At 42.8% G+C, this 20,223-nt stretch overlaps 1 protein-coding gene and 1 long non-coding RNA gene across 3 annotated transcripts; one reads left to right on the forward strand and one right to left on the reverse strand.

Moving 5' to 3' along the window:
- Positions 1-540: 540 nt before the first annotated feature.
- Positions 541-2,850, forward strand: LOC118944018. Its single transcript, XR_005039314.1, has 2 exons — positions 541-643; positions 1,353-2,850. It is a non-coding gene; the product is annotated as an uncharacterized LOC118944018 (long non-coding RNA).
- On the reverse strand, positions 2,484-12,233 carry LOC110503972 (heat shock cognate 70 kDa protein-like). Of its 2 annotated transcripts, XM_021582665.2 has the most exons (9): positions 12,140-12,233; positions 10,230-10,439; positions 9,924-10,129; positions 9,594-9,746; positions 8,894-9,449; positions 8,282-8,484; positions 7,856-8,054; positions 3,180-3,412; positions 2,484-3,008 (listed from the first exon to the last, which is right to left on the reverse strand). In XM_021582665.2, exons 2-9 carry the CDS (start codon positions 10,432-10,434, stop codon positions 2,820-2,822), a joined length of 1,944 nt encoding a protein of 647 aa, XP_021438340.1. In that variant the 5' UTR covers positions 10,435-10,439; positions 12,140-12,233; the 3' UTR covers positions 2,484-2,819. The 2 variants fall into 2 exon arrangements, with proteins under 2 accessions (XP_021438340.1, XP_036817140.1); XM_036961245.1 differs by lacking the exons at positions 2,484-3,008; positions 3,180-3,412 and adding an exon at positions 7,011-7,030 and having other exon boundaries at positions 7,835-8,054.
- Between the last annotated feature and the right edge of the window lie 7,990 nt (positions 12,234-20,223).

The raw sequence follows: 20,223 nt of genomic DNA on the forward strand, positions 1-20,223 counted from the left end.
AATGTACCATAATTTGTTCAAGACACCTGCTACCCTAGCAGAGGAGTGTTACATAGTGACTCATATTCATCACAGTGTGTGTTTGAAGCTGCTTTTTGGATCAAGGTCAGAGAATTACTGGCCAGTTTAAATTCAATTAATTGTAAGCAGTTTTGGGAGTTCAATTGTAGTTTCGATAAAGATTTTAATACTTTAACACCTGATGTTGTGAGGGATAAGATTATCTAAATTGAACTTTCCCAACATGAGAGCCCCAACTATACTTACAAAAAAATTCTGTGTGAAATAACTATGTGAAATGTACATTTACTGCATAGTGTTGGAGCCTATTGCCAACCCATGTCCACTGTGGATGGCAGTGCAGCATTTTAAATTATACCCCTGTGTTATCAGTATTACTGTGACTTACCCAGCACTTCAATAGTTCTGTATTTTCAGCAGATTCTCTAAAACACAAAACTCATCCCCTGTGATTGGTTGTGGCTCAGCATGCTCTATTGTGCCTCGGGCCGTTTGTTTGCCTGGTTTCTGACACACAAACTAAACTTTCCTGCCAGGCTGGGCAATACCGGGCTCCGGAGTGTATTGACAACCCCCCTGTATTATTGGAATTTCTGATTCTTTTTTAAAAAGGATAATAATGGTAGGTTATTCAAATCTGACGTCATGTGTGTGCTTTGACATAATGTAGGTGACTTAAAGTTAATATTTCTTCATAGAAAGGACAGAAGAGAGGACAGAAGAGAGAGGACAGAAGAGAGACAGATCAGTCATGTCAGGGTAAATACAGTGTATCAAAGCTAAAACTATGTGCCACATTTGAAAACACCTTGCTCTAACAAACTGTCTAAAAGCAGCAGGCCTATGGTAAAACAAGTGGAATATGAATGTGTACCTTGAAAGATTATTCTTTGGAAAATATAATTGGTTCAGACCCTTTCAACTATTCAAAGCATGCAATGTTGTGTTACTCTATGCTGTATTCACCAGCCATGAGATGGTGGTGTGTAGAGATGCTTCAGTGTCCCAGCCAGTTGTGCTGTAGGCTAACTGTCTCCTCCTCCTGTGCTTGGCAGGATGTACAGCTTCATGGGCAGAGGGTTGTACTGCGCTGGAGTTGGCTCAGCTCATTTTATTTGAGCAGGTTCAGTTGGGAATAAATCACCACATTTCAATATTTGGTGCAATATATTGAATATTGTGTAATAAGTAAATGTTAAGTGATGTCACATTTGAGTAAAGTGTGAAATGTAATTCAGTAGTAGACAGGGATAGTAGTAATGCTTATTGGGTAAGTACCTGTACTGTACTGAGTATCAGCCTTGTCCTCTCTGTGCCCTCTCTGTCACCAGCGTACTGGGATGCCACCCGTGCCTTCATGATCCTCTCCCTGCTGGCCTGCTTCATTGGCATCGTGATCGGCGTCATGGCTTTCATACGCTCCTCCTCCTTCAGTGGGTTTGACAAGACGTTTGCTGGCCGGTGTCCTCTTCATCTAACCACTAGGCAGGTAGCCAAGTGGTTAGAGTGTTGGATTTAGTGACCAAAAGGTTGTGAGATCGAATCCCTGAACTGACAAGATAAAAATCTGTCGTTCTGCCTGAGCAAGGCAGTTATCCCACTCTTCCTAGGCCAAATTAGAGTTTGTTCTTAACTGACATGAGATTTGAATATGTAGGGTGGGAGCAGTCTCTATGTTAGTGATGGTTGTTTAACAGTCTGATGGCCTTGAGATAGCTGTTTTTCAGTCTCTCGGTCCAAGCTTTGATGCACCTGTACTGACCTCGCCTTCTGGACGATAATGGGGTGAACAGGCAGTGGCTCGGGTGGTTGTTGTCCTTGATCTTTTTGGCGAGAAACGCCAACTCCTGCTACTTTTACATTTAAAAAAACAAAAAAACAGTTGAGACCAGGGTTTAGGCACCCATGTAATTTCCTGTTTACCTGACCTCTATTGAATAAGAGTTAATTAAATTGTCTGTGTCTTTCTATTGAGTGGTATTCATCGGTCTGATAAGAATATAAACCACAGTTAAGATTATGTTCAGTTATAAGTTAGAACATTTCTTTAAAGCTGCATTGTAACTTTTTGGGTGACCAGACCAAATTCACATAGAAATGTAAGTAATAGATCAGCACATCTAAGCGGAAAATTTTATATTTGCACCCTTTCTATGCTTCCCATTCTTAAGTTTAATTTTTGCATATTTTACATTTCAGTTTTGTACACCAGCTTTAAACAGCTAAGTATACAATATTTTTGGTTATGTACATATATTTCAGCTGTTTAGATGGTACAATGATTCTCTCTACACACTATATGTGCTTTTTTTTGTCACAACTGAAATTAGGCAAACTACTATAATTTTAGCAACCAGGAAATGGCAAGTGATTTCTGCATAGCACAGCTTTAACATCTAAATGATAAACCATGATGGTCATCAAGACTGTCATAGGTGTCAAAATTAAAGGAGGATCTGGAAGAGTGTGATTTTTTTTAATCGTTTTTTTAAGCCAACAGTGCAGTACAAAGGCAAAAACATTTTGCAGTCACAGAATTCCACTTGTGAAAAACATGCTCTGTATACAGTAGTAACCATTCACTGGTTGAACTGAAAACGTTTAACAATAGGTAGAACAGTGCCCATGAAAAATATTAAATTGATTGGTTGCTTTCAGCATAAAAAGATGAATGACCAAAACAAACATAAGTAGTCTATGCAGATTGTGAAAATAAAGTTTCAGACCATTCCAAGCTATAGAATGTGGACCACTATTTAGCCATATCCAATCAGGAGTAAAAGTATGCTCTGTATGGTTTAGTCGACTTCCTCAATGGTTGGTCCAGAGGATCCGCCTCCTCCGGGTGTGGCACCACCAGCCCCAGGCATCCCTCCTGGCATCCCCCCGGGCATGCCCCCTGCACCCTGGTACAGCTTGGTGATGATTGGGTTACACACCTTCTCCAGCTCCTTCTGGTGGTGCTCAAACTCCTCCTTCTCTGCAGACTACAAGGAGAGAGAAAGAGAAAGGTAGATTAGTGCTCTAATATCCTTGTTGAACCACCAGACATTTGTTTAATCAAATTACAATGAGGGACTACGAGCGCTATAATTGATTTTAAATATGAATGTTAACCCACTCCATTCTGGTTGAAAGGCCCAGGGCCAGTACTGTACCTGGTTCTTATCCAGCCAGCTGATGACCTCGTTGCACTTGTCCATGATCTTCTGTTTGTCCTCGTCGCTGAGCTTGCCCTTGAGCTTCTCGTCCTCCACGGTGGACTTCATGTTAAAGGCGTACGACTCCAGGCCATTTTTGGACGCCACCTTGTCCCTCTGGACATCGTCCGCAGCTTTGTACTGCTCAGCCTCCTGGACCATGCGCTCTATGTCCTCCTTACTCAGGCGACCTATGGAGAGAGGGACAGACAATGAGATGGAGGATTTGTTAAAGCATTGTTGGAGAGGACATCCCTATTTAAAATGGTGTGCATACCTTACAATGGCATAGTATTTAAAGCTACATTCTGGGATTCAGATGTTCAAGATTCAAAGGGTAAATATCAATAAATTGAATTGTCATGAACAGATACCCAGATCCCAGACTATAGATTTACATGTCAATCTGTGATTGGTTCATCCATGTTTGGACTTTTGAATATACTGTATACATCTACACACACAGTACCAGTCAAACATTTTGACACACCTAGTCATTCAAGAGTTTTTCTTTATTTGGACTATTTTCTACATTGTAGAATAATAGTGAAGACATCAAAACTATTAAATAACACATATGGAATCATGCAGTAACCAAAAATGTTAAACAAAATCAAAATATGTTTTATATTTGAAATTCTTCAAAGTAGCTTCAAAATGCCTCATGAGCCTAGTCCAACAGTATATTATATTATAAATATTATAAATATTCAGATATTACACATTTCTAATTTTGTTAGAAAGTAATTTTCATTTAAGTTGAAGTGTACTGTTAGCGAGCTAGCTAATGTTAGCTGGCTCGCTAGCGAACTTTACGGGCATGATCTTTGTAGTAATATTATTCGTACCGCAGAGCAATTTCCTTGCTAGTTATAGCCTAATGTTCGCTAGCTAACACTGAACCTGGTTTTTGTTGCCTGCAGATTCATGCAGGGCAGTAACGTCATGAGCTGGGATTATGTATCATTGTTTAGCCAGCTACATGTCTTGAAAGTTAATGTCACTGACAACTGTTGATAGACGTTGTTGGTAAATTCAGAGCGCAGAATAACTGACAAATTTACAAACGCTCAACAGCCATTGAATATGGCCAATGTCAGTAAACGTTGGGAAAAAAGCGCAATTAAATTATTGCCAGCAGCACAGTTGCAGTCACTTGCGATCTGGATAAAATATAAAACAGCCTAACCAGCTCTGCTAGGACGAGTAAAATGGTCAGAGTGAGCTGTTCTCTCATTTGTGTCTGGAAGTCGCAAGCTAGCCAACGTTAGCCAGTTTGCTTGGGTGCTTGACTGCTGTTAGGACAGAATGCTTGGCTCAACCCTACTCCTCGGCCTCACATGCAAATTCTTAAAGAGATGGGTGGGACTAAAGCTTAAGAGGGTGTGAACTAGAGGTCGACCGATTATGATTTTTCAACGCCGATACCGATTATTGGAGGACCAAAAAAGGCAGATACCGATTAAATCGGGCGATTTTTAAAAACGTATTTGCATTAATGACAATTACAACAATACTGAATGAATACTTATTTTAACTTAATATAATACATCAATAAAATCAATTTAGCCTCAAATAAATAATGAAACATGTTCAATTTGGTTTAAATAATGTAAAAACAAAGTGTTGGAGAAGAAAATAAAAGTGCAATATGTGCCATGTAAGAAAGCTAACGTTTAAGTTCCTTGCTCAGAACATAAGAACATATGAAAGCTTGTGGTTCCTTTCAACATGAGTCTTCAATATTCCCAGGTAAGAAGTTTTAGGTTGTAATTATTATAGGAATTATAGGACTATTTCTCTCTATACGATTTGTATTTCATATACCTTTGACTGTAACAGTATAGCTTCCACTCCTCGCTCCTACCTGGGCTCGAACCAGGAACACATTGACAACAGCCACACTCAAAGCAGCGTTACCCATGCAGAGCAAGGGGAACAACTACTCCAAGTTGCAGAGCGAGTGACATTTGAAACGCTATTTGCGCGCACCCTGCTAACTTGCTAACCATTTCACATGGGTTACACCAGCCTAATCTTGGGAGTTGATAGGCTTGAAGTCATAAACAGCGCAATGCTTGAAGCATTGCAAAGAGATGCTGGCAAAACGCACGAAAGCGCTGTTTGAATGAATGCTTATGAGCCTGCTGGTGCCTACCATTGCTCAGTCAGACTGCTCTATCAAATCATAGACTTAATTATAACATAACATACAGAAATACGAGCCTTAGGTCATTAATATGGTCGAATCCGGAAACTATCATCTCGAAAACAAAACATGTATTCTTTCAGTGAAATACGGAACCGTTCCGTATTTTATCTAACGGGTGGCATCCATAAGTCTAAATATTCCTGTTACATTGCACAACCTTCAATGTTATGTCATAATTACGTAAAAGTCTGGCAAAGTAGTTCGCAACGAGCCAGGCGGCCCAAACTGTTGCATATACCCTAGCTCTGCATGCAATGAACGCAAGAGAAGTGACAATTTCACCTGGTTAATATTGCCTGCTAACCTGGATTTATTTTAGCTAAATATGCAGGTTTAAAAGTATATACTTGTGTATTGATTTCAAGAAAGGCATTAATGTTTACGGTTAGATAGTCGTGCAACGATTGTGGTTTTTTCACAAATGCACTTTTGTTAAAAATCATCCCCCGTTTGGCGAAGTTGGCTGTCTTTGTTAGGAAGAAATAGTCTTCACACAGTTCGCAACGAGCCAGGCGGCCCAAACTGCTGCATATACCCTGACTCTGTTGCAAGAGAAGTGACAAAGAAATTCATGTTAGCAGGCAATATTACCTAAATAAAAATAAAAATATATACTTGTGTATTGATATTAAGAAAGGCATTAATGTTTATGGTTAGGTACACGTTGGAGCAACAGTCCTTTTTCGCGAATGTGCACCGCATCGATTATATGCAACGCAGGACACGCTAGATAAACTAGTAATATCATCAACCATGTGTAGTTAACTAGTGATTATGATTGATTGATTGTTTTTTATAAGATAAGTTTAATGCTAGCTAGCAACTTACCTTCTTACTGCATTTGCATAACAGGCAGGCACCTTGTGGAGTGCAATGAGAGGCAGGTGGTTAGAGCGTTGGACTAGTTAACCGTAAGGTTGCAAGATTGAATCCCCGAGCTGACAAGGTAAAAATCTGTCATTCTGCCCCTGAACAAGGCAGTTAACCCACCGTTCCTAGGCCGGTGGGTTAATATTTAAAAAAAATCGGTGTCCAAAAATACCGATTTCCGATTGTTATGAAAACTTGAAATTGGCCCATTCCGATTAATCGATCGACCTCTAGGGTTTTCGATGCTGAATAGGTGTAGACAAAGAGGGGCTCTACAGTAGATGCGCCAAAACATTCCAAGGCCATTTTCTCAAAAGTGAGGTTCTAAGTTTATCAAACTTTCAAAGCAGAATTACTTTCCCATTGTTCCTCAGCTGTAGCGTATGATATACCATTTTCTAGCTCAGTCTCCACTTTGATCCAAAGTCAAATATGATTAAAAATGTTGCTACATAAGACCGGATCAAGACAGTCGGTCACATATAAGCTAGTTTAATTATCTCCTTTGTTTGTAAACAAAATAATTGTAAACAAACACTGTTCAGTCTCAAAATATGGTTAAAACTAGAATTTTGATATCATGGATGATCAGTCCTTGCATCCATAGCTAGATCTATACATTTGAGAGTGGGTACACATTTCTCCAGTCCCATCCCTCAACTTTTCCCCAAAAACAGTGGCGGGTGGGTGCGTTTTTATTGTTTGAAAATCAGATTTGTCCTTTAACCTGTTAGAGCTCTAGGGGCGCTATTTCATTTTTGGATAAAAAACGTTCCCGTTTTAAGCGCGATATTTTGTCACGAAAAGATGCTCGACTATGCATATTCTTGACAGTATTGGAAAGAAAACACTCCGAAGTTTCAGAATCTGCAAAGATTTTGTCTGTAAGTGCCCCAGAACTCATTCTACAGGCAAAACCAAGATGATGCATCACCCAGGAATTAGCATATTTTGAAAATCTGAGATGACAGTGTTGTTTACAAAAGGCTAAGCTTGAGAGATGGCATATTTATTTCATTTCATTTGCGATTTTCATAAATAGTTAACGTTGTGTTATGCTAATGAGCTTGCTGATAGATTTACACAATCCTGGATACAGGGTTTTTTTCATAGCTAAACGTGACGCAGAAAACGGAGCGATTTGTCCTAAACAAATAATCTTTCAGGAAAAACTGAACATTTGCTATCTGAGAGTCTCCTCATTGAAAACATCTGAAGTTCTTCAAAGGTAAATGATTTTATTTGAATGCTTTTCTGTTTTTTTGTGTAAATGTTGCCAGCTGAATGCTAATGCTAAATGCTACGTTAGCCATCAATACTGTTACACAAATGCTTGTTTTGCAATGGTTGAGAAGCATATTTTGAAAATCTGAGATGACAGTGTTGTTAACAAAAGGCTAAGCTTGAGAGCTAGCATATTTATTTCATTTCATTTGCGATTTTCATGAATAGTTAACGTTGCGTTATGGTAATGAGCTTGAGTCTGTATTCACGATCCCGGATCCGGGATGGGGAGATCAGAAAGGTTAACTGTAACTACTACTAAGTCTACCTTTGTCATTGGTGATGGTGATCTTATTCTCCTTGCCAGTGCTCTTGTCAGAGGCGGACACGTTCATGATGCCGTTGGCATCAATGTCAAAGGTGACCTCTATCTGAGGCACACCCCGGGGGGCTGGTGGGATCCCACACAGCTCAAACTTCCCCAGTAGGTTGTTGTCTTTGGTCATCGCTCTTTCCCCCTCATACACCTGACAGGACACAGACACACACTCAGGTCAACACTCATGTGGATACATTCTGATTCAAATCTCAAGTTTTAATGTAAACACTAACAAATAAATTAGTGTGTGGGTCAATATTGACTCCGATCCAAATTCAACTTAAATATCAACTAGAGTATATGCTAACATTTTGACACTGATGGACACAATCCATTGAGATACCTAGGAATGAGTCATAAGTACGTTCCGCTCACCTGAATGAGCACCCCAGGCTGGTTGTCTGAGTATGTGGTGAAGGTTTGCGTCTGCTTGGTGGGGATGGTGGTGTTCCTCTTGATGAGCACAGTCATGACCCCTCCGGCCGTCTCAATGCCCAGGGACAGAGGTGTGACGTCCAGCAGCAGCAGGTCCTGCACGTTCTCAGACTTGTCTCCGGACAAGATAGCCGCCTGGACAGCTGTCAACAGACACGGGGTCATCAGTCATTCTTAAACAAACCATCAAAGAATTTACAATGTCTTTTCCATATTAGTCTCCACCCGGCACAGCCAGAAGAGGACTGGCCACCCCTCAGACTGGTTCCTCTCTAGGTTTCTTCCTAGGTTTTGGCCTTTCTAGGCAGTTTTTCCTAGCCACCGTGCTTCTAAACCTGCATTGCTTGCCGTTTGGGGTTTTGTGCTGTACAGAAACCCAGCCTTTTGATATATCAGCTGATGTAAGAAGGGCTATATAAATACATTTGATTTGATTAGGGCTTCTCTGGATGAAGGTTAGAAATGGTAGAACAGGAAAAGACAGTTGACAAGAAGGTTTACTGGGCAAAGCTTTAGATAAAAGAGGGAGCTAAAAAAAATAAAGAGCCTCACCTGCACCATAGGCGACAGCCTCGTCAGGGTTGATGCTCTTGTTGAGCTCCTTCCCGTTGAAGAAGTCCTGCAGCAACTTCTGAATCTTGGGGATGCGCGTGGAGCCTCCCACCAGGACAATGTCGTGGACCTGGGCTTTGTCCATCTTGGCGTCCCTAAGAGACTTCTCAACGGGGTCCAGGGTGCCTCTGAACAGGTCAGCGTTCAGCTCCTCAAAGCGAGCCCTGGTGATGGAGGTGTAGAAGTCGACACCCTCATACAGAGAGTCGATCTCGATGCTGGCCTGGGTGCTGGAGGAGAGGGTGCGCTTGGCACGCTCACAGGCAGTGCGCAGACGACGCACTGCCCTCTTGTTGTCGCTGATGTCCTTCTTGTATTTGCGCTTGAATTCTGAGATGAAGTGGTTGACCATGCGGTTGTCGAAGTCCTCTCCTCCAAGATGGGTGTCTCCGGCAGTGGACTTCACCTCAAAGATCCCGTCTTCGATGGTCAGGATGGACACATCAAACGTACCACCGCCCAGGTCAAAGATTAGGACATTTCTCTCCATTCCCACCTAAAAACATTTTATTTTGTGAGTTAAATTATTTTTAGGGTGAAATTTGTCTCTCAAAACACATGGTCAATGGGCCTCAGGTATGCATTCCAGTTCTGAGTTCTAAGTACTGTTGTTAGTGTTGATAAATATATATAAATGAACCTTCTTGTCCAGGCCATAGGCGATAGCAGCAGCGGTTGGCTCATTGATGATGCGGAGTACGTTGAGACCTGAGATGGTCCCTGCGTCTTTGGTGGCCTGGCGCTGAGAGTCGTTGAAGTAAGCTGGCACAGTGACCACTGCATTGGTTATAGTCTGCAGGAGGAAATATTTACAACTAAGTGAACAGACAAGACAGTCTTCATTTTTGAAAGTCACCTCTACAGTGTGAGAAAAATGCATTTATATTTTGTTAAACAATTCAGTAACACCCAAAAGACCATAACATGCATTGCTATGAAGACAGAGTGATAGGACTGTTGTGATGCTCACCTTGCCCAGGTAGGCCTCTGCAATCTCCTTCATCTTGACCAGCACCATGGAGGAGATCTCCTCTGGGTAGAAGGCCTTGGTCTCCCCCTTGTACTCCACTTGGACCTTGGGCCGTGTCGAGTCGTTGATCACTGTAAACGGCCAGTGTTTCATGTCTGCCTGGACGACATTGTCGTCAAACTTCCGCCCAATCAGCCGCTTCGCATCTGGGAAAAGATAAGGGGGTAAACAGGAGTTAACGCCACACAAGTACATCTTATATACCGTACATGGTATCCGATCAATTTCTCCAAGTGAATTTCTTACCAAACACTGTGTTTGTGGGGTTCATGGCCACTTGGTTCTTGGCAGCGTCCCCAATCAGCCTTTCTGTGTCTGTGAAGGCGACGTAGCTGGGTGTGGTCCTATTGCCCTGGTCGTTGGCAATGATCTCCACTTTGCCATGCTGGAACACACCCACACATGAGTAGGTGGTGCCCAGGTCAATGCCAACTGCTGGTCCCTTTGACATGGTGTCTGAAAATGAAGAGCGATATCATTAAAACAAACTGTGTGGTGGCAAAGTAGAGATTTTTTAAGAGATCTAGGTATGAACTCATTGACCAAGGTAAGTGATCCTGAGGGTAGACTCTGGGACAACTCTGTACAACTGGTCAAGTTGGGTCTATTTTGGTATAGGCCTGTGACACATGATGCTATTTTCAGAAAAGTTCATACTTTTTGTTGTAGCCTATTGTGTCATTGAAAGACCCCGGGACCACCTGTTCAAAAAGGAGTATTGCATTATTGGATACTCCCACTGCTCTCAAGGGAGTTCTGCCGGTTTTTACTAGTGGATGTGACTTTTCATAGCAGGTTTATGAGAACTTAATAAGCAGGTTGGGATAATTACTGTGGCTTGTTAGGAGAATGAATTGTGTAATGTTAGGATAATTAGATTAAGGTTAGGAAAAGGGTTAGAAATTGCTAAAATTGTCCCAACCCCACAAATCTAGATACAAACAGGTCTGCCCTGAGAACAGTCTTAGTTTCCACTAATGCGATTCTGCATTCAAAAGACTCATCCTTGTCTTGACCTTCAATGCAACAGCTGTCTTTCAACCAGACATTCTTCAAAGCATTTCGTCTTGATACAGACAGTTATTTTAGTAGCAGGTTAGAAGAGCCATTTCGCTAACCTTAGTCTCATAAGCTGCTACGACAAAGTAACTTTGGTATCGAAGCAGCGTGAAGTGTGTTTCCCTGGTTACAGGTTGGGAGAAGGCGTGCTTTATTACAGCATTTTACATTTTAGTAATTAACAGACACTCTTAACCAGAGCGATTTATAGTTAGTGCATTCATTTTAAGGTGTCCCAACCACATAACACAGGCATAGAAAGTACATTTCTCCTTAAGTAGCTATCTGCAGTCAGTTAGAAAGGGTGTGTGTGTGTGTGTGTGTGTGTGTGTGGTGGGGGGGGGGGGGGGGGGGGGGGGTTAAGTGCAAGTCACGTTACTGTTTACGCCTGTTTTAACTGAATAGCTAAAGTAACTCCATACTTATTAACACTTTAACCAAATTAACATGATAGTGAGGAATCGCTTCCAGGATTTGTTCTATCACCTACTCAAATACAAAACAAACATTTCGCCGGGAGTTGTGTCACTGAGGGCTCTGCCCTGCCGCGGGTGGGTTGGGAAATTGCTGGAACATTCAGTTCAGCTTCATCACCATCCAACTCACGTAGGCTAGACTTGATAGGCTTGCCATTAAAATAAGTTTCACACGCAATTATTTAAACTCGAACATATGTTACCAGCACATTAGGCTACATCGACAGAGTAAACCAATTGTTCAACTGAATTGGTTAATGTTGGAAGGCAAGCCTTCTTCACAGTTAGCCTAACAAGAGAGCGTCCCTTTAAACTGCAAGCAAACTGAAACTGCCATATCCGATGACGCAATCGTTGAAACTATTTTTGCGTTCAAAAATAATGTAACCATTTTCAATTAGAATTTGGGCTTACAGGAGACGTTGAATATGGCGATTCTACAGGAGACTTGAATATGAAACCCAACCGTAGGTAACGTTTCCTGTGAATCCAGATTATGCCTAATATAGCCATTTATGCTTGCCGTTTCAGTATTGCGTCAAGCTTGTTAGCCTAACTTACTGTTTTTCCATCTCCAACAATTGTAATGCTGATATTCAACCTCAATTTATAAATGCTTACCTTATTAAAGATAAGAAATCAGACAGAAAATGTAGCTTCACCCTGAACAGTACCGAAGGTTTCCGCATCTACAATATTCTCGCAGAAACTGGGCGGGCTGGTGATTTCTGAGATATATAAAGATTTCCGCAGAACAGTCTAGAACTGAACGATGTAACCAATCAAGTCAAGATTCTTGTGTGCCCCAGGGAGGGGCAGTTAATTGAATGCAAGTGTCACAAAAAAAGTGATGGTGATGTCCGAGGCAGGCCAAAACTCCATCCCACCTTAACAATTTCACAGTATTATTACAACCTATTATTATTTTTTTTAACCTTTATTTAACTAGGCAAGTCAGTTAAAAACGAATTATTATTTACAATGATGGCCTACCAAAGCATCAGCATCCTGGGGTCCAGCGAAATTAAAGCAGTTATAAACAATTGAAAACATTACATTACATTTCACAACAGATTTCACAACACATTAAGGGTGCGTTCATAAATTCACTCTGGCTGTCTACTCCGATTTCAGAGCACTCTTGTCTGAGAGTAATACAGTTGTTGCGAGAAGTGTTAGTGTTCAAATACTGGAGAGTTGAGACCAAATCACGGACGCTGGACAGAGTGGATTTCAGTTGTAACGAAAGACAGTTTTAATGAGTCAGAGATATCTTGTCCCGCAGTTTTACGTGCACGGACCTAGTTCACATAACTCGGCAAGGAGCCAGGTGAAAAAGAGACCTATACAATGGTTACATACATTTTTATACATAGAATAAAGTAGGTGGAGTCTTGTCGTTTCGGTCTTCTTGACTGGTCGGAGGGTTGGAGGCGGGCCTTGCTCTAGCCAGAGCGGGCCCCATTGGTGCACAGCAAAAGTTCTTTGCTCTTGGGACCGGCCAGTTAGAGGGAGATGAGATGTGTGTTTATATAAGGAAGAGGGGGTCAGTCTTCTGGCTGGGTGTATGTGTTCTTACGACGGAATGTCTTTGTTTATATGAGCTATGTGTATGAATATTTATATAACAAATCCCCCTCTTCACGTCTATTAGACGTGAAAACTATAGCAGAAAGGTGGCGGTTGCAATCGTGGGTATACATAAGGTGGTGCTCCTAACCTTGTCTGATTTGCATGGTGGGTCTGTAGGTGTAGTGCTACGTTTGGGACGGGAGTGATTGGAGGGAGTGATATCAGGAAAGGAGTTAGGGACATGTGTAGGGGTTGGTGTATGTGATGTGGCAGGGTGAAATAGTTGTTCAATTAACCATGTGAAAGTCCTAGGGTTACTCCAAATATCAGTATGAATATCACAAATAAGGGACCAGATATCCCCAGCCTCACCCAGAGAGGGAGAAATTTCCCTCTAACTGGGCGAGGTTCCCTTCTCAGGGGAGGCGGAGTTTGATGCCGCATCACCTGAGGAAGGAGTGTCTTCATTTGGAATCGAATTTAGGCCGCTCAAATCAGCTCTGACTTTAGTCAGTGTTCTAGAAGGAATTGGGGCTGGGGTGCAATGTGTAAGGCGGTGTCAAGGTGTGCCTGATTTACCTTTGACCTGGACTGAGTGTGAAGTAACCTCCTTCACTTCGTACGGTCCAGTCCACCTGGGTTCCAGCCACTTTCTCTTGTGGACTGTAACCCTCACCCCGTCACCAACCTTTACCTTCAGTAGTGTCGTGTCCCCCGGCAGCTCCCCCTCCTGGACCTTGTGAACCTGGGTAGAGAGTGCTGCAGAGAGAACCGTCAGTTTTTTCACATAATTAGACATTACAATTTGTTGTACATCAAGGGCGGGCATATGACCTCCCTCCCTTGGTGGACCATGCATGACTCTACCAGTCATTATCCCAAAGCTATCTTAGCTTTTGGTTTGACGTTCCACCAGATTTTGGGATTGGGGCCTGTACACAGATCCAAATCTGTGGGTTATGCCAAATCTTTCTTCCACCTGTCTCAGGTGTTTGTTAAATGTGAGCCATTTGTCAAATTTGATTTGTCTTGGGATGCCATACCTGGGTATTAGTTTGGTTTGTAGCCACTTAAAGACTGACCTAGCATCCTCCCCTTTTGTTATTATTGCCTCTACCCATTTGGAGAACCTATCTACTATGACTAGGAGATAGAGTTTGCCTTTAGATAAATTTTCGGGGCCCATGTCGGTGTAGTCTATACTAATATCCTGAAAACATGCATTAGGTGTTACGTATGAGCCCATTGGTGTTTGATATGGTTTCTTTGGGTTGTGTCTGTCACAACCATTGCATTCGTCACAAAATAAATCATCGTCATAAAATAAGTCAGTCATATTTTTTATGTGAGGGTGCCACCAGATGTGCGAGGCCTTTTTGGAGGGTCTTTAGTTTGCCTTCGTGTGTGGGGCCATGTGTTTCTCATAAAAGTTCTGGGTCCATCAGTGTGGCCTGCTTCATGGGCATGGGCTGAGTCTGTATAGATATTCAGTCTTTCCTTTTCCTCTGATGAGGACCTGCGTCAATCCGATGATTTCAGCTAATTTGGCCGATGCTGGTTGAGGGATGATGGCTGATTGAAGGGTGACATCACGAGGTGAGCTGTTTTTTTTCAATAGCTTTTGCTACTGCAGCAACGTATCTGGAGCATGTTGACTGTCCTACCTCAATGTGGTCAAGTTTGAAGAGTAGTACATCAAGACCCTTCTCTCCCCCTCTTGTTTCTGGAATAGGACGGATGAGGTGAATCCTTCCCTTCCAGAAACATCCAAATGGAACTTGTTCTTGTAGTCAGGTGCAGTCAGAGCTGCTGCCGCTGATAGATCCGTTTTCAGGAGTGCTATGGCTGTTGATGCTTCAGCCGTCCAGGCCAGGGGTGCATGGAGGTTCCTTGATCGTAGGATGACCGGTGCTGCCACCCCCTCTGGGCCACACCCAATGGTACAACACCTGATAGGTGGGGTCAGGTGCATCATGTCTTCGTCCCAGTCTGCAGTGTAGAGGCAGTCATCAGTTTCTGTTGCATTGAGTGTGCAATGGATCTCAGCTTGGGGAGTCTTATATGGGTGCAGAGTGTAGATTTGAGCTTTCAGTTGGTTGAACTTAAACTGGATGTGAGGGGTGGCAGGCCCTGTGGGTAGGCATTTTAGCCAGTACACTTCTTGGGCTTCAGACAGTGTGGTCATCGGCAGGAGTGGCATCCTCATCATTCTTACTGGGTGATCAGGTGTTGAAGTGGGAGGGTTGGTTGTAATCTTGCTGCTCCTGCTGCATGTGGCTAGATTCTGGGTGGTTGTATGCTGGCTGTTGCTGATGCATGGGTGTGGGTCCTGGTAGCTGATGTTGCAGAGGTGGGTTTCCCCCACTTCCTCTTGCTCTCCATTGCTGTTGCTGCGGGGAGAGTGGTTTCATGCAATCTCTGGCAAAATGACCGGTAATTCCGCAGTTAAAACACTGGTAGTTTCCCCCTCTGTGTTGTCCAGTGTAGGGACCCCGTCGAGCCCATACTGGGTGTTGTTGTTGCAGGATATACTGCTGTGGGGGAGGGTATTGGGGTGGTGGGGCTGCCTGCTGTTGGATCATCTGAGAGACAGTCTGTGCCACGATTTGGGAGATGTCTGTTTTGGTTCCCGGCTCCTTCGTTTCTTCCGCCACCATCTGTTTCTTAGGTTTTTCTCCTTGTTGTGCTTCCTTCAATTGGAGTTTCAGGAGTTGTACCTGGAGGGACTGCACCTGGCTCTCAGCACCCCCTCTTTCCTTGTTGTGCTGGGTCACATGGTGGTGCACATGAGTGTTGAATTGGGTCAGAGGAAGTGCAAACAACCCTACCGTTCCTCTGAGTTTGGTTTTAACATCTCCGGGACACCCGTTGACCACCATTTCCTTCCACATGCTGAGTGTGGTATCAGTGTGATCGAATGGTTCTTCGTGGACCGATCTCCATGTGGTCTTAGCCCTGTCCAGGTATGCTGCAGGTTGCTCACCTGGGTTGATTGTAAAGGAGGATAAGGTGGCATGGTTTCTTTCTGTAGGGTATGCTCTCCGTAGAACTTCCCATAATCTGGTACGGAAGTGGTCTATGGGCAGTGTTGGGGCCCGCCATCCAAGGTCAGCTGCTGTCATGAGAGCCTCCATGGTTCCGTGGTCGGTGGCTCTTGCTAGAAGTGCTTTCATGTCTCCTAGGCAGAGTTGCAGGCCTGACGTAAGTGTCTGCAGTTGAAGTAGCCACGCTGAAGCTCCTCCATGTAGGCTAGGCATCTGTCCCATCAGTGTTGTTAAATCAGTCATTTTCCAGGGCTGGTACTCCACAGTGTGTGCATCACCTGGTGTCGGTCGCAGGGGGTACTGTCCTGCCATCTCCTGCTCTCGCTCTCTTCTATCAGCAATTCTGGAGGACCGACGGAGTGTTTCGGACCCCATTGATTCGGTAACTTTGGTTACTGTTCCTCTCATTATGCTTTCCACACGGTAGGCTCCCTCTCTGTTGTTATCTTGGTTAGCTATTAGCTCCCTGAGTTCCTTAGCTCGAGCTATTGATGATTTCAGCAGCTCCTGCATCTTAGTCACGTTTGGAGCTCCCATCGGAGCTGGGGTGAGCACCATGTCAATTTCTTCTTCGTTTTCGATATCCATGTTCTGATGACAGTCCTCCCTATCCGTCTGATAGAAGTGGTTTGAATCTAATCTTGTTTGTAAGTGTCCTCTGGTTTCAGAGGTGAGAGAGTTCACAGAGGAGCATTGCGGCCTCCGTTCCTGGGGGAGGTCTCCTGCTCCTGGAATCCCAGTTTCGAACTGTTCACATACCATATGGCCAGCCGTTATCCCCAGGGTAATTTCCCCTTTTAACTCCCCTTGGTCTATTCTCAGAACTGGAGCCTGTATTGTGGGAGGTGCCCTGGGCAGGAATGGGTTGTGTGACGGGCTCCGGTGATTTTGTCCCTTTGAGTATGGCGGGGGCTGAACTGCCTCCATTGTCAATTGTGGATATAGTGAGGGAGAAACGGCCACAGGGGGAGCCGTGGGCAAGTTCTCAGGCGGAGCTTTAACATCCCCCGACGCCACAATAGCCACGCCCATCATGTCTGGTGTGTTTTTGGGCAGCACCCTCCTACTCTCCTGTATGGCCCATGTACCTATCTTGAGCTCCCCCTCTGCTCTCTCTCTCTCTCTTGTACCTACTTTTTTGAACCTGTGTATGTTGTTTCTCTCCGCCTCACTCGCTTTTGCATGCTCTACTGCGTCCTCTAATTCTGTCTGCATATCTTGGAGTTTCCCCCCTGTAGGTGGTCCTCCGCTAAAATAACCTGCTTGTGTCCATCTTATCCGTAATCCTTTCCACACTTTCTCCACTTTCCCATACTGTTTTTTACCTCCCGCTCTATCAATCATACTCTGATCTAAATAATCATTGAATTTTAGTTTGGGCGTGGTAGCTGCAGACATTTTATCTAGTTCGTCTGATAATGTGTATAATGCGTTATTTAGGTATATTCAATCCTTACTATGTGGTGTTTATTTCTATCGTTGTATGCTTAGCCTGTCCCTGGTCGAGACAAAGGGGGTTATCAATATGTGACGCCCGCCACGTGTGTATTTCACCGGTATTTTATTTGAATTTGTTCAGCGATTCGTTTAGGTATTTTCTATAAATGATTCTGCGATTTCCTTTTGGAACAATATATCAGTGAATATATGCGGTTCTATAACAATTTTCAGAGTAATTCTAGCTCTTTAGGAAATATCGATAGAATTTCTAGACAACTAAGAGTTGTTCAGTGAATTATTTAAATACTTTCTGTAAACAATTCAGTAAATTCCTTTATGAACTTATATCAGTAAATTCGAGCGATTCTATAGCAATTGTCAGAATAATTCTATATATTTAGGAAATATGGATAGAATAGAAAAACCCCAAAATCAGTGTGTAGCTTTTAGCGTCTGTAAAACAAAGTCTGTATTAAGCTCGGCGGCTTATTTAAATACTTTCTAGAAACAATTCAGTAAGTTCCTTTATGAACTTATATCAGTAAATTCCAGCGATTCTATAGCAATTGTCAGAATAATTTTAAACTTTAGGCAATATCAACAGGAATGAAAAAAAAAACGAAAATCAGTATTTCGGCCCGGCTGCTGTCAATCAAAATTGCACGGCCATTCGATACTAAGGTGGCTTTGTCTACCAGCACGTGTGCATAATAGCCCAGTTACGTATCCCAACCTACTCCGCGACAAACGTTTCTTTCAATTTAATTTCCCCCATCTCCAAATCATGGAATGTCAACTCTGGTTCATCTTATGTTTATTGTTTGATGTGCAATAGCCACATCATTCCCGATCTCTGTCTAGTGGAAGGCCAAACTTACATATCCTGTATCTACTCGACTACACCTCTTACAAAACCTATTAAATAATACACAGCTTTTTTAATAGGGCATTTTTCATGCAGATTCATTCAATCCAACCACACCTCCACAAGACCTATTCGATGTTATATGTATCAACAGGAGATTTTACTTGCAGATCCGGTTCATCTATCATTCAACTATAACCACACCTCCACAAGACCTTATTCGATAGTACAGAACGTATCAAAATAGGAAATTTTTACTTGCAGATTCGGTTCATCTATCATTAAACTATAACCACACCTCCACAAGACCTTACTTGCAGATTCGGTTCATCTATAACCACACCTCCACAAGACCTTACTTGCAGATTCGGTTCATCTATAACCACACCTCCACAAGACCTTACTTGCAGATTCGGTTCATCTATAACCACACCTCCACAAGACCTTACTTGCAGATTCGGTTCATCTATAATTCATTCATTCGTATGAAATTCTCATTGAATTTCCAACATCCATAATTGTGTCCATTACGTGTTAAAACACAGCCACTATTTAACGTCACCTCTATACACAACCCAATACATATATAATTAGGACAGTTTTCTATGCAGATTTCAGAACAAATAGGGTCCCTGGAGGAATTTAACACATTGGTCAATCACAATTCACACATTCCTATTAAAATAACTGAGTATAGGCCCATTAATAAGAATATGTATATATATATTTTTTTACAAAACAAGATATCTTTAATCAATGTCTTAGGTTCTTATGTAAAAAATTTGGGCACCGATTCATACTCACGCCCAGTACTTTCTGATCAAAATTTGGTTTAGACTATAATACAATATGCAGATTTCGATATAACGGGCTCTGCTCACCTTTATATAGAGCGCTCCGATCAGATTTCCTGAGGCAAGATGAATGGCTGGGGAAGTCACTCTTCCGTCTGATTTTTTAGCCGTGATCAGTCTCGTCCTCTCACACTAACTTATAATAGATCGAATTCAAGAACAACCATCCTCTGCTACCAATTTTGTTAGTGTTCAAATACTGGAGAGTTGAGACCAAATCACGGACGCTGGACAGAGTGGATTTCAGTTGTAACGAAAGACAGTTTTAATGAGTCAGAGATATCTTGTCCCGCAGTTTTACGTGCACGGACCTAGTTCACATAACTCGGCAAGGAGCCAGGTGAAAAAGAGACCTATACAATGGTTACATACATTTTTATACATAGAATAAAGTAGGTGGAGTCTTGTCGTTTCGGTCTTCTTGACTGGTCGGAGGGTTGGAGGCGGGCCTTGCTCTAGCCAGAGCGGGCCCCATTGGTGCACAGCAAAAGTTCTTTGCTCTTGGGACCGGCCAGTTAGAGGGAGATGAGATGTGTGTTTATATAAGGAAGAGGGGGTCAGTCTTCTGGCTGGGTGTATGTGTTCTTACGACGGAATGTCTTTGTTTATATGAGCTATGTGTATGAATATTTATATAACAGAAGCACAGTTACAGTCACCAACGCTCTGGAAAAAATGGAAACAGCCTAACCAGCTTTTCTAGGGCAAGTAAAATGGTCAGTGAGGTGTTCTCTCATTCGTGTCTGGAAGTACTGTAGCTAGCAAGCTAGCCAACGTTAGCCAGTTAGCTTGGGTTCATGACTGCCGTTGGGAGGTCAGAACTCTCGGATCAACCCTACTCCTCCGCCGGAGCATCCAGTATGCAGTCTGAACGCTCCGATAGAAACGCTCGGAGTACACTCTGGCACTCCAGAGTGAATTTACGAACAC

The sequence above is a fragment of the Oncorhynchus mykiss genome, chromosome 24, assembly GCF_013265735.2.
Source record: "Oncorhynchus mykiss isolate Arlee chromosome 24, USDA_OmykA_1.1, whole genome shotgun sequence".
NCBI lineage: Eukaryota > Metazoa > Chordata > Actinopteri > Salmoniformes > Salmonidae > Oncorhynchus > Oncorhynchus mykiss.

What these genes read in the sequence shown, in the direction of transcription:
- LOC110503972 (XM_021582665.2), bottom strand. Translation starts at nt 10,434, where the DNA reads ATGTCAAAGGGACCAGCAGTTGGCATTGACCTGGGCACCACCTACTCA. An exon ending in CCTATGGCCTGGACAAGAAG is followed by an intron (nt 9,450 to 9,593) that starts GTTCATTTATAT and finishes AAATGTTTTTAG; the next exon opens with GTGGGAATGGAGAGAAATGT. An exon ending in GCTGGCTGGATAAGAACCAG is followed by an intron (nt 3,009 to 3,179) that starts GTACAGTACTGG and finishes CTCTCCTTGTAG; the next exon opens with TCTGCAGAGAAGGAGGAGTT.